The 25093-nt window shown below is 36.5% G+C and overlaps 1 protein-coding gene across 1 annotated transcript in view; it reads right to left on the reverse strand.

Annotated features, from left to right (window-relative positions):
* The window catches only part of LOC129563931 (fibronectin type III domain containing protein 3C1-like), a 73619-nt gene that overhangs the window by 14917 nt on the left and 33609 nt on the right, over window positions 1-25093 (reverse strand). The window contains exons 22-24 of the mRNA XM_055437610.2: window positions 5294-5568; window positions 4734-4946; window positions 4121-4287 (exon numbers count right to left, since the gene is read on the reverse strand). Of these exons, the coding sequence (XP_055293585.2) occupies window positions 4121-4287; window positions 4734-4946; window positions 5294-5568 (655 nt within the window). The remainder of the gene's footprint in view (window positions 1-4120; window positions 4288-4733; window positions 4947-5293; window positions 5569-25093) is intronic.

The raw sequence follows: 25093 nt of genomic DNA on the forward strand, positions 1-25093 counted from the left end.
GCCAGTAAAAAGAATACATTTGAATCAGTTCTAATGAGGTGGACGAAACTGGAGCCTATTATACAGAGTGAAGTAAGCCAGAAAGAAAAACACCAGTACAGTATACTAACGCATATATATGGAATTTAGAAAGATAGTAATGATAACCCTAAATCTGAAACATCAAAAGAGACAGAGATGTATAGATCCCTCTTTTGGACTCTGTGGCAGAAGGTGAGCATGGGATCATCTTAGAGCATAGCATTGAAACATGTATATTATCATATGTAAAACAGTTCGCCAGTCCAGGTTTGATGCATGAGACAGGGTGCTTGGGGATGGTGCACTGGGATGACTCAGAGGGAGGAGGTGGGAGGGAGGTTCAGGATGGGGAACCCATGTACACCCGGGGTGGATTCATGTCAATGTATGGCAAAACCACTATAATATTGTAAAGTAATTAGCCTCCAATTAAAAAAATAAATTTTAAAAAAGAATTAACTAAAAACAGCTCATGGATTTAAATGTATAACCTATGCCTTTGAAACCTTTAGGAAAAAAAACAAAACCAAACCCGTGGGAAAAATTCTTCAGGATTTAGAGTTTGGCAAAGAATTTAGACTTGACACCAAAAACACAACAAAGGAAAACAACTTCATCAAAATTAAAGTCTTTTGCTCTGCAAAAGTCCCTGTGAAGAGAATGAAAAACTACAAAGTGAGAGGCAATATTAGCAAGCCACACATCCAAAGAAGGACTAATATCTAGAATGTAAGTGCTCTCAAAACTCAATAGTAAACAAAAAATCCAGTTGGAAAATGGGATAAATTTTTAAGACATATCACCCAAGAAGATACCCAGATGGTAAATAACCACATGAAAAGATGTTCAACATCGTTTGCCGTGAGGGGTTGCAAAATAAAATCACTATTGAATACCAATACACACTTATCAGGATGACTAAATAAAAAATAATGACAATACCAAATGCTGATGCAAAAGTGGAGAGACTGGCTTGCTCATACATCACTGGTGGCAATGTATAATAAATTGGCACAGCCTCCTTGAAAACAATTTGTCAGTTTCTTAAAAAATTAAATACGCAACTTCCAGCAATTGCATTCCTAGGCATTTATCCCAGAGAAATGAAAACTTGTGCTCAGACAAAAACCTATGAATGAATACTTATAGAAGCTTTATTCATAATAGCTAATAACTGGAACTGTGGTGCTGGAGAAGACTCTTGAGAGTCCCTTTTACTGCAAGGAAATCCAACCAGTCCATTCTAAAAGAGATCAATCCTGGGTGTTCATTGGAAGGACTGATGCTAAAGCTGAAACTCCAATACTTTGGCCACCTCATGCGACGAGTTGACTCACTGGAAAAGAGTCTGATGCTAGGAGGGATTGGGGGTAGGAGGAGACGGGGACGGCAGAGAATGAGATGGCTGGATGGCATCACCGACTCGATGGACATGAGTTTGAGTGAACTCCGGGAGTTGGTGATGGACAGGGAGGCCTGGTGTGCTGTGATTCATGGGGTCGCAAAGAGTCGGACATGACTAAGTGACTGAACTGAACTGAACTGAACTGAATACCTGGAAACAACCAGCTATCTTTCTTTGGGTGAGTGTTTAAAAAAATTGTGGCTATTTTATATCATGGAATACTGCTCAGCTGCAAAAAGAAACAAACTACTACTGTATACACACCCAGCTGAATGAATTTCCAAAGAATTATGCTGAGTAAAAAAATTTCCCAAGACTAAAAAAAACAAAACAAAACCCAAAATTAATACACAGAAATCTCTTGTATTTCTATACACTAATAATGAGAGATCAGAAAGAGAAATTAAGGAAGCAATCCCATTCACTCTTGCAACAAAAAGAATAAAATACCTACTTGAGGAGACAAAAAACCTGTACTCTGAAAACTATAAAATCAAAAAATCAAATTTTGATTTGAAGAAAATCAAAGATGACACAAACAGATGGAGAAATATACTACGTTCTTGGATTTGAAGAATCAATATTATGAAAATGACTATACTACCCAAAGTAATTTATAGATTCAATGCAACCTTGATCAAATTAAAATAGCATTTTCCACAGAATTAGAAGAAAAAAATTTACAATTTTTATGGAAATACAAAAGACCCTGAATAGCCAAAGCAAGCTTGAGAATGAAAAATAGAGCTGGAAGAATCAGGCTCCCTGACTTCAGATTATGCTACGAAGCAACAATAATCAAAATAGTATGGTACAGGCACAAAAGCAAATATAGATCAATGGAACAGGATAGAAAGTCCAGAGATAAACCCATACTCCTGTGGTCACCTAATCTATGACAAAGGAGGCAAGAATATATAATGAAGAAAAGACAGTCTCTTCAATAAGTGGTGTTGGGAAAACTGAACAGTTGCATGTAAAAGAATGAAATTAGAAATCCTCTTATACTATACACAAAAATAAACTCAAAATGGATTAAAGAGCTAAATATAAGACTAGATATTATAAAACTCTTAGAGGAAAATATAAGCAGAACCTCTTGGATGCAAATGGCAGCGATATCTTTTCAATCCATTTCCTATAATAATGAAAATAAAAACAAAAATAAGCAAATGGGACCTCACTAAACTCAAAAGATTTTGCATAGCAAAGGAAACCATAAACAATATGAAAAGACTACCCGCAGAATGGGAGAAAATATTTGCAAACAAAGCACCCAACAAGGAGTTAATCTCCAAAATATACAAGCAGCTCATGCAGCTCAATTTCCAAAAAAACAAACAACCCAATAAAAAAATGGGCAGAATATCTAAATACACATTTCTCTAAAGAAGACATACAGATGATCAAAAAGCACTTGAAAAGATGCTCAGCATCACTATTTATTAGAGAAATGCAAATCAAAGTTACAGTGAGGTATCATCTCACACCAGTCAGAATGGCCATCATCAAAAAGTGTACAAACAAATGTTGGAGAGAGTGTGGAGAAAAGGGGACCCTCCTACATTGTTGGTGGGGATGTAAATTGGCACATCCACTATGGAGAACAGTATGGAGGTTCCTTTTGAAAACTAAAAATACAGCTACCATATGTTCCAGCAATCCCACTCCTGGGCATATATCTGGAGGAAACCATAATTTGAAAAGATACATGCACCCAAATGTTCATATCAGTGTTATTTACAGTAGCCAGGGCATGGAAGCAACGTAACAGCCCGTCAACAGAGGAATGGATAAAGATGTAGTACATATATACAATGGAGTATTGTTTGTTGTTGTTTAGTCACTAAGAGTTGTGTCCATCTCTTTTGTGACCCCATGGTGTGTGGACAGCCAGGCTTCTCTGTCCATGGAATTTCCCAGGCAAGAATACTGGAGCGGGTTGCCATTTCCTTCTCTTCCTTCTCCAGGGGATCTTCCTGACCCAGAGATTGAACCTCCATCTCCTGCACTGGCAGGTGTGTTCTTTGACACTGAGCCACCAAGGAAGCTCATTCAGTCATAAAAAGAATAAAATAATGCCATTTGCAGCAACATGGATGGACCTAGAGACTGTCATCTTAAGTGAAGTCAGAAAGAGAAAGACAAATATTCTATAATATCACTCATATGTGCAATTTAATCTATAAAAGACACAAATTAATTTATTTCAAAAACAGAAACAGACTTACAGATATGGAAAGCAGGCTTATGGCTACCAAAGGGAAAACATGGGGGGAAGGGATAAATCAGGAACTTGAGATGAATACACACTCACTACTAAATATAAGATAGATACCCAACGAGGATCTGCTGAATAGCACAGGGAACTCTACTCAGTTTTCTGGGATAACCTATGTGAGAAAAAAATCTAAAAAAAGAGTGGATATGTATATGTATAGCTGAATCACTTTTCTTTACACCTGAAACTAACACAACGTTTAAAAAATCAACTATACTCCAATAAAATTAAAATATAAAAAATGATGATTCTGGGACATCATTAAATTTTATCTTGCCCTTTTAATCCACAATTAAGTAATTTTGGTGTTCTATTTTTGAATATTTAAAATTAACCTTACCGTGGAATTTTATATATGAGCTACTGGAACTCAAATTAACATAGTCTTCATTATCATGGCTTATAATACTTACCTTTAAGTGTGGCAGGTGGGGTTTTGGTTGTAGTGAAAGTATAGATACCAGACAGTGGCCCCTCACCAGCTTCATTACATGCTTGGATTTTAAATTTATATTGCGTATGTTCACTCAATCTTTGTACCTTGTGACTTTGACAAGGACCATGATAAATAATAGAAAATCTGGAAGTGGGAATCGAGATGGAAGGAAGCAATATTATTAATCAACTGTCCTATAGGTACAAATAACTCTATATGACTGACTTAAAACGGTTTTTAAAATTACAATAAGCCCTAAATAAATAAACTTGAAGCCATAAAGGTAAAACACAAAAGAAAAAAAAATCAAATTGTAAATATCAGTATGTGAATGTGCAGACTTTCATATTTCTTTGGTAACTCTATATTCCATAGTGTTAATATCTGTTGTATAAGGGAAGAAATGTTTTGAAAGAGGCAAAAATAGATAACTGAATTATCAGTAAGAATTTAAGAAGGTATTGCTAGCATGTTAATGGGCTGCTTTAACATCTATTAGTTCATTGAAACCGCTTTGGATTATGAATTAAAATAGGAAAATTTTAAATATTTTTATTATAATACATGCTAAATAGTAAAAAATAGTTTACCTGTCAAATTGATCTCCCATTAATAAATTATAGCTTGTAAGGTTAGAAAGTAATCTTTTGCTTGAAGAGTTACTCCATTTCAGTTTGAGGCTCTGGTGCCCACAGACCACACAGTCAAGTCGTGGAGGCTCAGGTGGCAGTGGCTTGGTTTTGGTTCTTACTGATTGGCTAAAAGGGCTTAGTCCATAATGATTGAAAGCTTGAATTCTGATTCTAGTGGTGAGAACAAAAATAAACTGTATTAATTTAGATTTAGAAAAGAAAATACATTTCTACATTTAAGTTAACCCCCTAGTAACTCTGTGTAGGATATTAACTATCATATTATACTAATTATTAGAGACAAATTTCTGAAACAAAAATCTTGAATTTGCATAGTCACTATTGACAATTCTTAATGAGGAAGAGAAACTGACTCTTAGTAATGCCCAATTTTTCTAAAACAATAGAAATCTGTTTCAAAGAAAATGCTATGTAGATTGTATAAACCTACAAATGTAGAACTGCTCAAAAGTCTCAAAAAGCTTTCCATCTACCTAAGTAAGATATAAGCGACTTACTTGTATGTGGTATCAGGCTGTAGATTTTTCAGAAGACATTCTGTTACTCTATTAACAGTCAAAATTTTTCTGTCTCCATATTCAATGTTATAGCCGGTGATTGCAGAACCATGGCAATCTGGTTCCTCCCATTGAATAGCGATGCAAGATGATGCCAAATTGGCAGGAACTTTGTTTTCAAATTCTTGTAACACTGTTACTACTGCTGGTACAGTTGCTGGCGTGGTTACTATGCCAGTTTCTCCAAACTTTCCAACTCCAACTCTATTTACAGCCTGAAAAAGTATATTCTGTTAGAGATTCATTATTACTTTGTTTTTGTACATAAACCATTTTGTTGCATAGAAACAAGTTTTCTTTTTTCTGTGTGTATGTGGTTTAGATTTTGCTTGTGGCTTTATTTTCATGTGTGAGATCTTCTCATACCCAAGAAACCAGGCCTTGCCTAAGTGACATCACATTTGCAAGAATGCATGCCATCTTGCCCTTCTTTACAATTTTCATGGATCTCTCTTAAGAGGAAGCAGAGAGAACGTTGGGAATGGAGTCACAGGTGATTAGTTTTCTCCTTTCTTTGTATATACAAATTCACAAAATAAACTTTCTTAAACTCCAATTCTAAAAATATGGAATAAAAATTTTAGGTATAATTGACACATAGCATTGTGTAAGTTTAAGGTGTATAACATAGATTTGATACATTTATATATTGCAATATGAAACAATATGGTTCTAAGATGCTGACATATACACGGAAATCTGTACGTTGCATATTTAAGAAGGGGAAGAGTCTAAAACTGGGAAGGTAAATGAAGAGTGCTAATATGGACAGTTCAGGAAAAATATACCCGAACTGAACTCATTTATCCCATCAAACTTTCTTCCTTTTCTTCAACTTGTAGTTTCTATCTCTTTTGGTGGTAGCCCAAAATTCACATCTATTCAAGTTTCACCGACTTTGTAAAATTTTTTATTTTGAGATCATTGTAGATTCTAGTGTATCCTTCACCCACTTTCCCCAAAGGTAATATTTTGCATAACTTTAGTACAATAGTATAATCAGGAAATTAACATTAATACATTCCATCGATGTTACTCAGATTTCACCAATTTTACATGCACTCATTTGTGTGTATGTTTATTTCTATGACATTTTATCACATGTGTAGCTTCATGTAATCATTAACCCAGTTAAGATAGGAGCTCCATCACAATTTACCCTTTTATAGCCTCAGTGATCTTTTCTCCCTCCCCCTTTTTTCTAATCCCTGCTGCTGCTGCTGCTGCTAAGTCGCTTCAGTCATGTCCGACTCTGTGCGACCCCATAGACGGCAGCCCACCAGGCTCCGCCGTCCCTGGGATTCTCCAGGCAACAACACTGGAGTGGGTTGCCATTTCCTTCTCCAATGCATGAAAGTGGAAAGTGAAAGTGAAGTCGCTCAATCATCAGCGACCCCTGGAAACCAGTAATTTGTTCTTCATAACTATAATTATGTTTTTTCAAAAATATTATTTACAAAAATGTGAATAGAATAAAGCAGTATATGAATTTTTCAGATAGGTATTTTTTAGTCAGCATAATTCAGTGATCCATCAAAGCTGTTGTGTGCATCAATAGTTTGATTCCTTTTATTTTCAAATAGTTAGCCATGGTATGGAAGTAGTACAGCTACTCTAACCATTTATCCATTGAAGGACATCTGACCTGTTTCTAACTTTTGGTCCTTACAAATAAAAGTGCTATGAACATCCATGTACAGGTTTTTATTGTGGATATATGTTTTTATTTGTCTAAGTGCCCAAGAATGTTGGAATACAGTTAGGTGTATGTTTAGTTTTATAAGAAACTGCCTTACTCTTTTACAGAGTGGATGTAATTCCCATCAGAAATGTATAAGTAATCCAGTTTCTCCATGTCTTTGCCAGCATTTAGTGTTATCACTATTTTTATTTATTTATTTTACTATTTTTTATTTTAGCCATTCTGATAGGTGGGTCATGATATCTCATCATGCATTTTCCTAATGGCTAATGATGTTGAAAATCTTTCATGTGCTTATTTACCATCTGTATATTCTTTTCTGTGAATTGTACTTTCTAACTAGGTTGTTTGGGTTTAAAACTGTTGAGGTTTGAGAGTTTTTTACATATTCTAGATATTACTCCTTTGCCAGATATGTGTTTTGTAAAGATTCTCTTCCAGCCTGTAGCATAGCTTTATTACCTCTCCACAGGGGATTATGCAGAGTAAGTTTTTAAGTTTAAGGAGCTCAAATCTATCAAATTTTCATTTTATGGCTTGTGCTTTTGATATCAAGTTTGAGAACTCTTTTCCTAGCTTCAGGAAATCCTGAAGATTTCCTCCTGTAATTTTTTCTAAAAGTTATGTGTTTTAATTTTCAGTTTTCTATGGTCCATTTTGAGTTAGTTTTTATAAAGTGAGAGATTTATGTTTTTTTGGCTATATATTAAATTTCCCCAGCATAATTTGTTGAAAAGGGCATCCTTAACTTATTTGCATCTTGCCAAAAATCAGTTGGGCATATTTGTGTAGGTTGATTTCTTGGTTCTCTATTATTTTCCGTTGACTTATGTGTCTGTCCCTTCACTAATACTACACTGTCTTTATTACTATATCCATACAGTAAGTTTTTAACATTAGATAGAGTGGTTTCTTCCACCTTAGTTTTGTTTTTCAAGATTAAGTGATCTATTTTAGATGCTGTGACTTTCCACATAAATTTTAGAATGAGACTGTATGTATCTATCAATAATTTTGCTTAGATTTTGATAGGATTTGTATTAAACCTATAAATAATTTTGTGGAAATTAAACATTAAACATCTTTACAGTGTCATGTATTCCAATTTTTAAACACAATATGTCTTTCTAGTTATTTGGGTCTTTGATTAATCAGCATTTTGTAAAGTTCAGCACATATGTACAGTACATGTTTTGTTGGAATTATACCTACATGCTTCATTTTCTCTAGAGTTATTGTAAACTTAATTGTGCTTTAAATTTCTGTTTTTACATATTTGTTGTTAGTATATAGAAATGTGATTGATTTGGGGGTGTTGATCTTGTGTCATGAAGACCTTGCTTGCTTCACATATTGGTTCTACGATTTTTTTGGTACATTCCTTGGTATGGTCTGTGTAGATAAACATGTTATCTGCAGAATGTGATGGTTTTATTTATTCCTTTATAGCATGCATGCCTTTTATTTTCTTTACTCACCTCATTTCAGTGTCTGAAAATTTCTGGTTTTATGTTGGGTAAGAGTGGTGAGAGCATCTTTGTCTTGTTAGTAATCTTGGGGGAATTACCTTTCACCATTAAATATGATGTTAGCTACAGGTTTTCTGTAGATGGTCTTTATCAAGTTGAGGAAGCCCCCATCCATTCCTAATTTTGAGATTTAAAGAAAACATGAATGGTTGTTGGATTTTGTCAAACATATTTTTGATCAATTGATGTGATCATACGATTTTTTTCTTCTTCAATTTGTTTGTATAGTACATCACTTTGGTTGATTTACCAATTTTGAACCAGGCTTGCATACCTGGAATAAATTCCACTTGGTCAAGGTATATAATTCTTTTTATACAATGTCAGATTTGAAATGCCAATATTTTGTTAAGGTTTTTTTTTTAATGTTTCTAAATTAACAGTCTATTAATAATCTATTTGCAGATTTCTTTTTTTTTGTGTATGTATTATCTTTGATTTTGGTTTTAGGGTAATACTGTCGTCATAAAATGAAGTGGGAGCTCTCTCATTTTCCATTTTCTGTAAGAGATTTAAAATTAATGTTAATTTTTCTTTAAATGCTTTGTGGAATTCTCCAGTGGAACCATCTGGGCCTGGAGATTTCTTTTCCAAGGCTTCTTTATTTATGAATATTTCTTTGATGACAACCTATAGGGGTATTCACATGGTCCATTTCATCTTGGCTCAGTTTTAGCAGATTGTGGTTTTCAAGAAATTGGTCCATTTCTTCTATATTGTTGCACTTATGAGTGTAAAGTTGCTCAGTCATCCCTAACTTTGATTTTAATGACTGACAAATCTGTAGTGATGTCTGATGTTTTGTTCTTTCAGTGATTTGTATCTGCCCTTTTTATCTTTGTCTTGCAAGTGGTTTATCAATTTTACTGATTTTTTTTTTCAAAAACCAACTTTTTATTTCACTGACTTTTCTCTATTGTTCTCCTGTTTTTTATTTCATTGGTTCCTGCTCATTTCCTTCCTTCTGCTTGCTTTTGGTTCATTTTACTCTTCTGTCTACTAATTAAGGTAGGAATTTAGATTATTAATTTGAGTCTCTTTTTTTCTTTTGCAAGATAAGTGTATAATGCTATAAATTTCTCTGTCGGCACTGCTTTAGGTACATCCCACCTATTTTGGTATACTGTATTTTCACTTTCATTCAATTCTATGTATTAATTTTTTTATTCTGATATTTCCTCTTTGGCAAATGGATTATTTAGAAGTGTATTGTTTAACTTCTGTCTGCTTTCAGTGACATTCCTGTTATTTTTCTGTTGCCGAGTTCTAGTTTGATTTCATTATGGTCAGAACACACATTTTGTGTGATTTCAATTATTTTACATTGTTATGATTCAGGATATTGCCTATTTTGGGGAATGTGCTATGGATACTTGAAAAGAGTATGTAATCTGATGTTGTGTGGTATGCTAAATATGTCTATTAGATCCTGTTGGTTGATTGTGTCGTTCAGTTGTTCACTATCCTTGATCATTTTCTACTTAGTAGTTTTATCAGTTGCTGAGAGGGGTGTTGATGTTCCCTACTGTTAGTGTGTATTTGCCTAATTTCTCCTTTCTGGTTATCACTTTGTGCTTCATATATTTTAAGGCTCTGTTGCTTGATACTTACACATTTAGGATGCTTATGTGTTTTGGTGCATTGATCCTTTTAGCATTACTAATGTCTCTTTTTGTCTCCAGTAATTCCTTTGTTTTGAAGTCTTCATTATCTATATACATGTAATCACTCCTGCTTTTTTGTTTTATTAATGTTTACATGATATATCTTTTTCCCTTTTACTTCCAACTTTCTTGTGTTATTGTATTTGAAGTAAGTTTCTTGTAGACAGACTATTGGTCTGTGATTTTTTTGAGTCGTTATGCCATTTCTGCTTTTAATAAGTTAAATTAGGCTGTTTTACATTTAAGTTAATAATTAGTATGCTAGAGCTTAAGTCTGTCTTTTATTTTCCTGTTTGTTACTTCTGTTTCTCTTTCCTCTATTTCTTACTTGGCAGGTGGTGACCTAATTCCTCAAGCGACACCTCCCCCTAGGCTGGGGGTATTTCAACTCACTGTGTCTCTGGCCTCAGCAGATTTTGTAATGGCAAGGAGTGGGGATAGGGACCTGTGAAACTGAAGCCTGGTCAACAGACCACTTCCCTCTTCCCTGAACATTTCTGCAGTTCAAGTCACAAGTTCCTTGGCTAATTTCTTACCTTTCTATGGGATAATTTGAATACTTTTTGGAAACTAATTTGATTTCACTTATTTACACTATTTTTGTGTATATTACTCTATAAAGTTTTCTTAGTAGTTTCCCAGGTATTAAAATATACATATGTAAGTTATTAAAGTCTGTTGGTATTAATGTTTTACCACTTTGAGTGAGGCCCAGAAACATTACTACAACTTAGATACCTTTACCTTCCTCATTCAAAAAATATGATTTTCTCAAGAATTTCCTGCTTGTTTATTGAGCACAACAGATGGTGTTACAATTTTTGCTTCAAACATCAAATATATTTTAAGAACCTGTGAAAGGAAGGGTATTCTACTATATTTATCCCTGTTTTTAACCCATTACAAATTTACTTTTTAGGTTTATTGAGATATAAATGACAAAATTATACAGTATTTAGATGGTACGTTGTGGTGATTTGATATAAATATACATTATGAGAGGATTCCTACACCTGCCACCTCACACTTTTTTCTTCTTTTCTGGAAAGGACATTTAAATTATACTCTTTTGGCGAATTTCAGTTATATGATAGTGTTATCAAATGTAGTCATTCTCTTTTACATTCAGTTCCGTTTAGTCAGAATCAGTTCAGTTGCTCAGTCATGTCCGACTCATTGTGACCCCATGAACCGCAGCAGGCCAGGCCTCCCTGTCCATCAGCAACTCCCGGAGTTTACCCAAACTCATGTCCATTGAGTCAGTGATGCCCTCTAACCATCTCATCCTCTGTCATCCCCTTCTCCTCCTGCCTTCAATTTTTCCCAACATCAGGGTCTTTTCCAGTGAGTCAGCTCTTCGCATCAGGTGGCCAAAGTACTGGAGTTTCAGCTTCAACATCAGTCCTTCCAATGAACACCCAGGACTGATCTCCTTTAGGATGGACTGGTTGGATCTCCTTGCAGTCCAAGGGACTCTCAAGAGTCTTCTCCAACACCACAGTTCAAAAGCATCAATTTTTCTGCACTAAGCTTTCTTTATAGTCCAACTCTCACATCCATACATGACTACTGGAAAAACCATAGCCTTGACTAGATGGACCTTTGTTGGTAAAGAAATGTCCCTGCTTTTCAATATGCTGTCTAGGTTGGTCATAACTTTCCTTTCAAGGAGTAAGCGTCTTTTAATTTCATGGCTGCAATCACCATCTGCAATGATTTTGGAGTCCCCCCCAAAATAAAGTTGGCCACTGTTTCCACTGTTTCCCCATCTATTTGCCATGAAGTGATGGGACTGTATGCCATAACCTTAGTTTTCTGACTGTTGAGCTTTAAACCAACTTTTTCACTCTCCTCTTTCACTTTCATCGAGAGGCTCTTTAGTTCTTCTTCACTTTCTGCCATAAAGGTGGTGTCATCTGCATATCTGAGGTTACTGATATTTCTCCTGGCAATCTTGATTCCAGCTTGTGCTTCTTCCAGCCCAGTGTCTCTCTTGATGTACTCTGCATATAAATTAAATAAGCAGGGTGACAATCTACAGCCTTGATGTATTCCTTTCTCTATTTGGAACCAGTCTGTTGTTTCATGTCCAGTTCTAACTGTCTTTTACATTACTCAGATCTTATTAATATTACAGCTGAAAATTTGTAATATGATACTGTTTTGATTATTATAGCTTTGTAACATAGTTTGAAATCACAAAGTATGCCTCCATTTTTTTTTTCTTTGTCAAGATTGTTTGGTTGTTTGGAGTCTTTTATGGTTTCATAGAAATTTTAGATTTGTTTGTTGTATTTCTATGAATAATGACATGGAATTTTAATAGGGATTGCATTGGATCTGTCATTTACTTTGGGTAATGGACATCTTAATATTAATTCTTCCAATCTATGAGCATGGAATGTCTTTCTACTTACTTGTGTCTTCCTCAATTTCTTTCATTAGTGTTTTATAGTTTCAGTGTACAGATCTTTCACCTGTGTTAAATTTATTCCTAAGTATTTTATTCTTTTTGATACAGTAGTTTATGGGATTGTTTCCTTAGTTTCCCTTTCTGACACATTGTTATTAGTGTGCAGAAATGCAACTAATTTTTGTGCATTTATCTTATATGCTGTAACTTTACTGAGTTCAATTTTCTTTTTATCTTTATTGATCTCTTTCTTTCTTTTTTTTTTTACTTACAATATTGTATTCGTTTTGCCATACATTGACATGAATCCGCCCTGGGTTTACATGTGATCCCCATCTTGAAACCCCCTCCCACATCCCTCCCCATCCCATCCCTCTGGTTCATCCCAGTGCACCAGCCCCGAACATCCTGTATCATGAATTGAACTTGGGCTGGTGATCCGTTTCACATATGATAATATACATGTTTCAATGCCATTCTCCCAAATCACCCCACCCTCGCCCTCTCCCACAGAGTCCAAAAGACTGTTCTATACATCTGTGTCTCTTTTGCTGTCTCGTATACAGGGTTATTGTCACCATCATTCTAAATTCCATATATATGCTTTAGTATACTGTATTGGTATTTTTCTTTTTGGCTTCCTTCACTCTGTATAATAGGCTCCAGTTTCATCCACCTCATTAGAACTGATTCAAATGCATTCTTTTTAATTGCTGAGTAATATTCCATTGTGTATATGTACCACAGCTTTCTTATCCATTCATCTGCAGATGGACATCTAGGTTGCTTCCATGTCCTGGCTATTATAAACAGTGCTGCAATGAACATTGGAGTACATGTGTCTCTTTCAATTCTGGTTTCCTAGGTGTGTATGCCCAGGAGTGGGATTGCTGGGTCATATGGCAGTTCTATTTCCAGTGTTTTAGGGAATCTCCACACTGATCTCCATAGTGGCTGTACTAGTTTGCATTCCCACCAACAGTGTAAGAGGGTTCCCTTTTCTCCACACCCTCTCCAGCATTTATTGCTTGTAGATTTTGTATAACAGCCTGAGTTCAATTTTTAATTCTAATAATTTTTTTTTTCTTTTTTGCTGGAGTCTTCAGGGTACTCTTATATAATGTCATGTCATCTGCAAGTAGAGACAGTTTTACTTCCTCCATTATGATTTGGATGCCATTTGTTTTTCTTGCCTATTTCCTCAGGCTAGGACTTCCAATCCTAGGTTGACCAGAAGTGGCAAGAGTGGTGTTCACCTTTATCTTGTTCCTGATCTTAGAGGAAAAACTTTCAGCTTTTCACTGGTGTATATGATGTTAACTGTGGACTTTCCATATTTGACCTTTATTATGTTGAGGTATATTTCCTCTCTACCTCAGTTGCTGAGAATTAATTCTTTAACCATGCATGAATGTTGAATTTTGTCAAATGGTTTTTCTACATCTATTGAGATAATCATACATTTTTTATCCTTCATTTCGTTAAGGTGGTCTATCACACTGAATCATTTGCTGACATTGAACCATCCTTGCATTCCTGGAATACATCCTACTTGATTATAGTGTATGACTTGTTTAACATATTGTTGAATTCAGTTTTCTAATATTTTGTTAATAATTTTTGCATCTATGTTCCTCAAGTATACTGGCCTGTAATTTTTTCTTCTCTGGTTTTGGTATCATGGGAATTCTGGCCTCATAAAATGATTTTGGAAGTGTCCCTCCTCTTCTATTTTTGAAAGAGTTCAAGAAAATTTGGTATTGATTCTTCTTTAAATGGTAGAATTCACCAGTGAAGCCATCATGTGCTGGACCTTTCTTTGTTGGGAGGTATTCGATTATTGATCCAGTTATTATTCATCATTGGTTGTTCAAATTTTCTATATCGTCATGATTTATTCTGAGTAGGTTGTTTGTTTTTAAGAATGTATTCATTATTTCTATGTTGTTTAACTTACTGTACAATTGTTCACATTAATCTCTTATAATGGTTTGTGTTTCTGTGGTATCGGTTGTCTACTCTTTCATTTCTAATTTTATTTACTTGTGTTCTCATTCTTATTTTCTTCATAAGTCTAGGTAAATGTTTGTCTATTTTGTTTATCTTTTCAAAAGTCAGTTCTTAGTAATTGATGTCTTCTATTGACTTTTTAGTCTTTAATTCATTTATTTTCACTTTGATCATTGCTATTTCCTTCATCTGCTTGTTAATATTAATCTATTTCCTTATTATCACTATGAACTTTCCTTTTCAAACTGCTTTTGTTGCATCTTATATGTTTGTGTGCATGCTCAGTTGCTTCAGTAGTGTCTGACTCTTTGCGACCCTATGAACTGTAGCCCACCAAGCTCCTCTGTCCTTGGGATTCTCCAGGCAAGAATACCGGAGTGGGTTGACATGCCCACCTCCAGGGGATCTTCCTGACCCAGGGATCAAACTCACATCTCTTGTGTCTTCTGCATTGGCAGGCAGGTTCTTTACCACTAGCACTACTCTGGAAGCCCAATCTCATATGTTTAGTATGTTGTATTTCCTTTTTCATTTGTTTCAGATATTTTTAGGTTTCTCTTTTGATTTCTTCTTTGACCCATTGGCTGTTCAGGAGTATGTTGTTAAATCTCCACATATATTTGAGTTTTTTCCATTTTCTTCTTGTAATTGCTTCCTAGTTAGAGAAGATTCTTGGTAATTCAATCTTTTTACATTCTCCGGAACTCTGCATTCAGTTGGGTATATCTTTCCCTTTCTCCTTTGCCTTTTACTCCTCTTCTTTTCTCAGCTATTTGTAAAGCCTCCTCAGATAACCACTTTGCCATCTTGCATTTCTTATTCTTTGGGATAGTTTTTGGTCACCACCTCCTATACAATGTTACAAACATCCACCCATAGTTCTTCAGGCATGCTGTCTACTAGTTCTACTCCCTTGAATCTATTTGTCATTTCCACTGTATAATCATAAGGGGTTTGATTTAGGTCATACCTAAATGGTTTAGTGGTTTTCCCTACTTTCTTCAATTTAAGCCTGAACTTGCAATAAGTAGTTCATGATCTGAGCCACAGTCAGCTCCAGATCTTGTTTTTGCTGACTATATAGAGCTTCTCCATCCTTAGATGCAAAAATATAATCAATCTGATTTTGATATTGATCATCTGGTGACGTCCGCGCAGAGTCGTCTTGTGTTGTTGGAAGGGGGTGTTTGCTATGAACAGTGCATTCTCTTGACAAAACCCTGTTAGCCTTTGCCCTACTTCATTTTGTACTCCAAGGCCAAACTTTTGGCTTGTTACTCCAGGTATCTCTTGACTTCCTACTTTTGCCTACCAATCCCTATGATGAAAAGGGCATCTTTTTTTGATGTTAGTTCTAGAAGGTATTGTAGATCTTCATAGAACTGGTCAACTTCAGCTTCTTCAGCATCAATGTTTGGGGCATGGACTTGGATTACTGTGATGTTGAGTGGTTTGCCTTGGAAATGAACCAAGATCATTCTGTTGTTTTTGAGAATGCACCCAAGTACTGCTTTTTGGGCTCTTTTGTTGACTATGAAGGCTACTCCATTTCTTCTAAGGGATTCTTGCCCACAGGTGTAGATATAATGGTCATCTGATTTAAGTTCACCCATTCCTGTCCATTTTAGTTCACTGATTCCTAAGATGTCAATGTTCACTCTTATCATCTCCTGTCTGACCATATCCAATTTACCTTGATTCATGGACCTAACATTCCAGATCCCTATGCAATATTATTCTTTACAACTTGGATTTTACTTTAACTACCAGACAAACCCACAACTGAGCATCATTTCTGCTTTTCCTCAGCTGCTTCATTCTTTTTGGAACTATTAGTAATTGTCCTCTGCTCTTCCCCGGTAGCATATTGGACACCTTCCGACCTGGGGGCTCATCTTCTGGTGTCAAAACTTTTTGCCCACTCATACTGTTCATGGGGTTTTCATGGCAAGAATACTGGAGTAATTTGCCATTTCCTCCTCCAGTGGGCCATGTTTTGTCATAACTCTTCATTACGACCTGTCCATTTTGGGTGGCCCTGCACAGCATGGCTCATAGCTTCATTGAGTTACACAAGCGCCTTCACCATGACAAGGCTGTGATCCATGAAGGGGGCAGGTCTGTTAGTATTGCTTTATATATTTATATATTTAGTTATATATATTTATATAACTCTATGTTGAGTGCATCAATATTTATGAATGTTATATCTTCTTGTTGGATTGACCCTTTTTCATTATATAATTTCCTTCTTTGACCCTTCTTGTAGTGCTTGCTTTCTCGTCTATTTTGTCTGATATAAGTATAGCTTTTTTGTTTTTCATTTGCAAGGATTTTTGTTTTTCATACCTTTGGTTTCAGTTTATGTGTGTCCTTAAAGCTGAATTGTCTCTTGTAGTTATCATACAAGAGACATTGTATGATAAGTTATTGCGATTTTGCCCTTTCAGCCACTCTATGCCTTTTGACTAGAGAATTCAATGTGTTTGTAATTATTGATAATCTTGGAGTTACTACTGCTATTTTGGCAATTGTTTTGTTTTTTTTTTCTGTTTCGTGTTCCATTGCTCCTTTCTTCTCTTGCTCTTTTCTTTGTGATTTGATGACTTTCTGTAGTAGTATACTTAGATTCCTTCCTCTTCATATTTTGTAACCATTTATAGGGGTTTCCTTGGTGGTAAAGAATCCACCTGCCAATGCAGGAAACTCAGGTTTGAAGATCACCTGGAAAAGGAAATGGCAACCCACTCCAGAATTCTTGCCTGGGAAATTCCATGGACAGAGGAGCCTGGTAGGTTACAATCCATGGGATTGCCAAAGTGTTGGACACAACTTAGCAGTTAGATGACAATTACATGCTTTTGCTTTGTAATTACCTTAAGGCTTATGTAAAACTTCTTATAACAGTCTATCTTAGGTTAATAGCAACTTAAGTTTTTACACATACTTAATGGTATTTATTTTTAATCTGGTCCCCATTTTATGTTTTTGATGTACCATTTTACATCTTTTAATCTTGTGTATCTGATAACAAATTATTATAGTTATACTTATTTTTAGTACTTTAAAAAATATTCATGTTAAATATATAGGTTTCCTGATATAGGTGACTGACTCACCACTATTACAATATTAGAGTATTATTAATGTAACTGTTAATTTACTTTTAACAGTGAGATTTATACTTTTATGTTTTCATGTTACATATTAGTGTCTTTTCATTCAGCTTAAAGAAGATCTAACATTTATTATAAGGCTGAACTTATGATGACAAATGCATCTAGCCTTTATTTGTCTAGAAAACCTCCTTGACTTCAGACTATACTACAAAGCTACATTAATCAAGACAGTATAGTACTGGCACAAAAAGAGACATATAGATCAATGGAAAAAGATAGAAAACCCAGAGATAAACCCGTACACCTCTGAGCACCTTATCTTTGACAAAGGAGGCAAGAATATACAGCCTCTTCAATAAGTGGTGTTGGAAAACTGGAGAGCTATGTGTAAAAGAATGAAATTAGAACACTTCCTAACTTTGTACACAAAAATAAACTTAATGTGGATTAAAGACCTAAATGTAAGACCGGTAAAACACTTAGTGGAAAACAAGAAGAACATGCTTTGACATAAATTGCAGTAAGATCTTCTTTGACACACTTCCTAGAGTAATGGAAATAAAAACAAAAATAAAGAAACGAGGGGGGGGGCGGTCCTAAGATGGCGGAGGAATAGGATGGGGAGACCACTTTCTCCCCACAAATTCATCAAAAGAACATTTGAACACTGAGTAAATTCCACAAAACAACTTCTGAATTCCAACAGAGGACATCCGGCATCCAGGAAAGCAGTCCATTGTCTTCAAAAGGAGGTAGGAAATAATATAAAATATAAAAAGAGAGACAAAAGAGATCGGAGATCTCTGAGATGGAGACCCATCCCAGGAAGGGAGGCTTAAAAAAGAGAGACGTTTCCAAACACAAGGAAACACTCACTGGAGAGTCTGTGGCGAGCCTTGGAAACTCAGAGGGCAACATAACTGGGAGGAAAAATAAATAACTAATCAAAACCCACAGATTATGTGCCCAACAGTAACTCCCAGTGGAGAAGCAGTTCAGACGCCCGCATCCCCCACTAGCAAGCGGGGGCTGGGCAGGGAGGCGTGGGCTGCATTGCTTAGAGTAAGGACCGGGACTGAAAGCCCCCAGGGCAATCTGAGGGAACTAACTTGAGATAGCAAAGCAGACTGTGGGATAGCTACCCCACGAAAATGCAAAAAGCCCTAACCTAAGAAACCGCCAGGCCCACTCACAGAACAAAGGACTGTATAGAGCTGCTGGCTGCGAATGGCTCATCATCCATCCCCTGCCAAGACAGACAGGGGAGGGCAGCCAGAGCCAGAAGGGGGCAATCACGTCCCCAGAGAGACATCCAATACCAAACTGCAAGCAGGTTTCGTTGCTAACCAAGACTTCTTGGGATTCTGGCCGGTTGACATCCACCTGAGAAAGTGCGCTGGTTATACACCCAGAAAACGGAGCGGCAGGGACCGGGGAGGTGATAAGTCACAGCGACCAGGCTCACCAAACACCTGCTCACCTGAACTGCTAGGACCGGGGAAGGGCACAAAACGCAGGCCCAACCAAGTCTGCGCCTTTGTGGAGTACCCACGTACCTGAACCTGAGTGGCTTAAACCTGGGAAGTGCATGCAACCCAGCGCTGGCCTCAGACAGTTCCTGGCAGAGCAATCTAGAGGCTGTGCAGTGTAGATTGGGACAGCACACATGACATGAGCTGGGGCAAACCCAGTGTGGCCGATACATTGCAAGCACTCCCCACAGATGCCAGTGTTATTTGTTTGTAGTGTTCATCCCTCCCCACAGCACGACTGAAGAATTGAGCCTAAAAACGTGTCCACTACCACTTCCTTTTGTCAGGGAAGAAATTAGACACTGAAGAGACCAGCAAACCGAAGAAGCTAAAATAGAGGGAACCACCTTGGAAGTGACAGATGGAGAAGTCTTGAGGCTACAGCAGGAATAAGACTGAAAACCAGAGACAGTAAGCTTAAGTCCAAATCCTGAGAACACCAGAGAACTCCTGACTAAAGGGGACATTAGTTGATAGGAGCTTATCAAAAACCTCCATCAGTTCAGTTCAGTTCAGTTCATTTCAGTCGCTCAGTCGTGTCCGACTCTCTGCGACCCCATGAATCACAGCACACCAGGCCTCCCTGTCTATCACCAACTCCCGGAGTTCACTCAAACTCATGCCAATAGAGTCAGTGATGCCATCCAGCCATCTCATTCTCTGTCATCCCCTTCTCCTCCGGCCCCCAACCTTTCCCAGCATCAGAGTCTTTTCCAGTGAGTCAACTCGTCACATGAGGTGGCCAAAGTATTGCAGTTTCAGCTTTAGCATCAGTCCTTCCAATGAACACCCAGGATTGATCTCCTTTAGAATGGACTGGTTGGATCTCCTTGCAGTCCAAGGGACTCTCAAGAGTCTTCTCCAGCACCACAGTTCAAAAGCATAAAAAACCTCCATACCTACACTGAAACCAAGCACCACCCAAGGGTCAATAAGTTACAGAGCAAGACAAACCATGCAAATTCTCCAGCAACACAGGAAAATAACCCTGAGCTTCAATATACAGGCTGCCCAAAGTCACTCCAAATCCAGTGACATCTCATAACTCTACTGGACACTTCACTGCACTCCAAAGAGAAGAAATCCAGCTCCACCCACCAGAACACCGACACAAGCTTCCCTAAACAGGAAACCTTGACTAGCCAACCAACAAACCCCACCCACAGCGAGGAAACTCCACAATAAAGAGAACTCCACAAACTGCCAGAAGACAGAAAGGCCACCCCAAACACAGCAATATAAGCAAAATGAAAAGGCAGAGAAATACCCAGCAGGTAAAGGAACAGGATAAATGCCCCCTAACCCAAACAAAGGAGGAAGAGATAGGGCACCTACCTGATAAAGAATTCCGAATAATGATAGTGATAATGATCCAAAATCTTGAAAACAAATTGGAGTTACAGATAAATAATCTGGAGACAGGGATCAAGAAGATGCAAGAAAGGTTTTAAAAGGATCTAGAAGAAATAAAAAAGAGTCAATATACAATGAACAATGCAATAGATGAGATAAAAAACACTCTGGAGGGAACCAAAAGTAGAATAACGGAGGCAGAAGATAGAATAAGTGAGTTAGAAGATAGAATGGCAGAAATAAATGAAACAGAGAGGAAGAAAGAAAAATGAATTAAAAGAAATGAGGACAACCTCCGAGACCTCTGGGAAAAAGTTAAACGCCCCAACTTTCGAATCATAGAAGTCCCAGAAGAAGAAGACAAAAAGAAAGACCATGAGAAAATACTTGAGGAGATAATAGTTGAAAACTTCCCTAAAATGGGGAAGGAAATAATCACCCAAGTCCAAGAAACCCAGAGAGTCCCAAACAAGATAAACTCAAGGCAAAGTATCCCAAGACATATATTAATCAAATTAACAAAGATCAAACACAAAGAACACTATTAAAAGCAGGAAGGGAAAAACAACAAATAACACACAAGGGGATTCCCATCAGAATAACAGCTGATCTGTCAATAGAAACTCTTCAGGCGAGGAGGGAACGGCAGGGCATACTTAAAGTGTTGAAAAAAAATAACCTACAGCCCAGGTTACTGTACCCAGCAAGGATTTCATTCAAATATGAAGGAGAAATCAAAAGTTTTACAGACAAGCAAAAGCTGAGAATTCAGCATCACCAAACCAGCTCTCCAACAAATGCTAAAGGAAAGGGTGCATAAACTCGAACCCCAAACAATAAAGTAAGTGGCAGTGGGATCGTACTTATCAATAATTCCCTTAAATGTAAATGGGTTGAATGTACCAACCAAAAGACAAAAGACTGGCTGAAAGGATACAAAAGAAGACCCCTATATATGTTGTCTACAAGAGACCCATCTCAAAACGAGGGACACATACAGACTGAAAGTGAGGGACTGGAAAAAGATATTCCACGCAAATAGAGACCAAAAGAAAGCAGTAGTAGCAATACTCATATCAGATAAAATAGACTTTAAAACAAAGTCTGTGAAAAGAGACAAATAAGGACACTACATAATGATCAAAGGATCAATCCAAGAGGAAGATATAATAATTATAAATATATATGCACCCAACATAGGAGCACCACAATATGTAAGACATGCTAACAAGTATGAAAGGGGAAATTAACAGTAACACAATAATAGTGGGAGACTTTAATACCCCACTCACAGCTATGGATAGATCAACTAAACAGAAAATCAGCAAGGAAACACAAACGTTACATGATACAATAGACCAGTTAGACCTAATTGATATCTATTTGACATTTCACCCCAAAACAATGAATTTCCCAGGATAGATCACATCCTGGGCCATAAATCTAGCCTTGGTAAATTCACAAAAATTGAAATCATTCCAAGCATCTTTTCTGACCACAATGCAGTAAGACTAGATGTCAATTACAGGAGAAAAACTATTAAAAATTCCAACATATGGAGGCTGAACAACACGCTGCTGAATAACCTACAAATCATAGAAGAAATAAAAAAAATAAAAATATGCATAGAAACGAATGAAAATGAAAGCACAAAACCCAAAACCTGTGGGACACTGTAAAAGCTAAGGGGAAGGTTCATAGCAATACAGGCATACCTCAAGAAACAAGAAAAATGTCAACTAAATAACGTAACTCTACAAAGCAACTAGAAAAGGAAGAAATGAAGAACCCCAGTGTCAGTAGAAGGAAAAAAATCTTAAAAATTAGGGCAGAAATAAATGCAAAAGAAACAAAAGAGACCACAGCAAAAATCAACAAAACCAAAAACTGGTTCTTTGAGAAGGTAAATAAAATTGACAAACCACAAGCCAGACTCATCAAGAAACAAAGGGAGAAGAACCAAATCAATAAAATTAGAAATGAAAATGGAAAGATCACAACAGACAACACAGAAATACAAAGGATCATAAGAGACTACTATCAGCAGTTATATGCGAACAATATTGACAACTTAGAAGAAATGGACAAATTCTTAGAAAAGTACAACTTTCCAAAACTGAACCAGGAACAATAGAAACTCTTAACAGACCCATCACAAGCATGGAAATTGAAACTGTAATCAGAAATCTTCTAGCAACCAAAAGCCCGGGTCCAGACGGCTTCACAGCTGAATTCTACCAAAAATTCAGAGAAGAGCTAACACCTATCCTACTCAAACTCTTCCAGAAAATTTTACAGGAAGGTAAACTTCCAAACTCATTATTTGAGGCCACCATCACCCTAATACCTAAACCTGAAAAAGATGCCTCAAAAAAAGAGAACTACAGGCCAATATCACTGATGAACATAGATGCAAAAATCTTTAAGAAAATTCTAGCAATCAGAATCCAACAGCATATTAAAAAGATCATATATCATTACCCCATGGGCTTTAACCCAGTGTGCAAGGATTCTTCAATATCCGCAAATCAATCAATGTAATACACCACATTAACAAACTGAAAAATAAAAATGATATGATTATCTCAATAGATGCAGAGAAAGCCTTTGACAAAATTCAACATCCATTTATGATAAAAAGCCTCCAGAAGTCTGGAATAGAAGGAACATTCCTCAACATAATAAAAGCTATATATGAGAAACCCACAGCAAACATTATCCTCAATGGTGAAAAGTTGAAAGCGTTTCCCTTAAAGTCAGTAAAAAGACAAGGGTGCCCACTCTCACCACTATTCAACATAGTTTTGGAAGTTTTGGCCACAGCAATCAGAGTAGAAAAAGACATAAAAGGAATCCAAATTGGAAAAGAAGAAGTAAAACTCTCACTGTTTGCAGATGACATGATCCTCTACAGAGAAAACCCTAAAGACTCTACCATAAAATTACTAGAGCTAATCAATGAATATAGTAAAGTTGCAGGATATAAAATCAACACACAGAAATCCCTTGCATTCCTATACACTAATAATGAGAAAATAGAAAGAGAAATTAAGGAAACTATTCCATTCACTGTTTCAACGAAAAGAATTAAATACTTAGGAATATATCTACCTAAGGAAACAAAAGACTTGTACATAGAAAACTATAAAACACTAGTGAAAGTAATCAAAGAGGACACTAATAGATGGAGAAATATACCGTGTTCGTGGATTGGAAGAATAAATATTGTAAAAATGAGTATACTACCCAAAGTAATTTATACATTCAATGCAATGCCTATCAAGCTACCAACGATATTTTTCACAGAGCTAGAACAAATAATCTCACAATTTTTATGGAAAAACGAAAAACCTCGAATAGCCAAAGCGATCTTGAGAAGAAGAATGGAACTGGGGGAATCAACATGGCGGACTTCAGGCTCTACTACAAAGCTACAGTCATGAAGACAGTATGGTACTGGCATAAAGACAGAAATATAGATCAGTGGAACAAAATAGAAAGCCCAGAGATAAATCCACGTACCTATGGACACCTTATCTTTGACAAGGGAGGCAAGACTATTCAATGGAGAAAAAACAATCTCTTTAACAAGTGGTGCTGAGAAAACTTGTCAACCACTTGTAAAAGAATGAAACTAGAACACTTCCTAACACCATACACAAAAATAAACTCAAAATGGATTAAAGATCTAAATGTAAGACCAGAAACTATTAAACTCCTAGAGGAGAACATAGGCAAAACACTCTCCGACATAAATCACAGCAGGATCCTCCATGACCCACCTCCAAGAATATTGGAAATAAAAGCAAAAATGAACAAATGGGACCTAATTCAAATTAAAAGCTTCTGCACAGCAAAGGAAACTATAAGCAAGGTGAAAAGACAGCCTTCAGAATGGTAGAAAATAATAGCAAATGAAGCAATTGCCAAAGGATTAATCTCCAAAATATACAAGCAGCAACTGCAGCTCAATTCCAGAAAAATAAACGACCCAATCAAAAAATGGGCCAAAGAACTAAAGAGACATTTCTCCAAAGAAGACATACAGATGGGTAACAATCACATGAAAAGATGCTCAACATCACTCATAATCAGAGAAGTGGAAATCAAAACCACAGTGAGGTACCATTTCACGCCAGTCAGAATGGCTGCTATCCAAACGTCTACATGCAATAAATGCTGGAGAGGGTGTGGAGAAAAGGGAACCCTCTTACACTGTTGGTGGGAATGCAAACTAGTACAGCCACTATGGAGAACATTGTGGAGATTCCTTAAAAAACTGGAAATAGAACTGCCATACGACCCAGTAATCATACTTCTGGGCATACACACCAAGGAAACCAGAATTGAAAGAAACACATGTACTCCAATGTTCATCGCAGCAGTGTTTATAATAGCCAGGAGATGGAAGCAACCTA

Source organism: Moschus berezovskii, chromosome X (genome assembly GCF_049115385.1).
Source record: "Moschus berezovskii isolate FMDL1 chromosome X, NW_MosBer_1.0, whole genome shotgun sequence".
NCBI lineage: Eukaryota > Metazoa > Chordata > Mammalia > Artiodactyla > Moschidae > Moschus > Moschus berezovskii.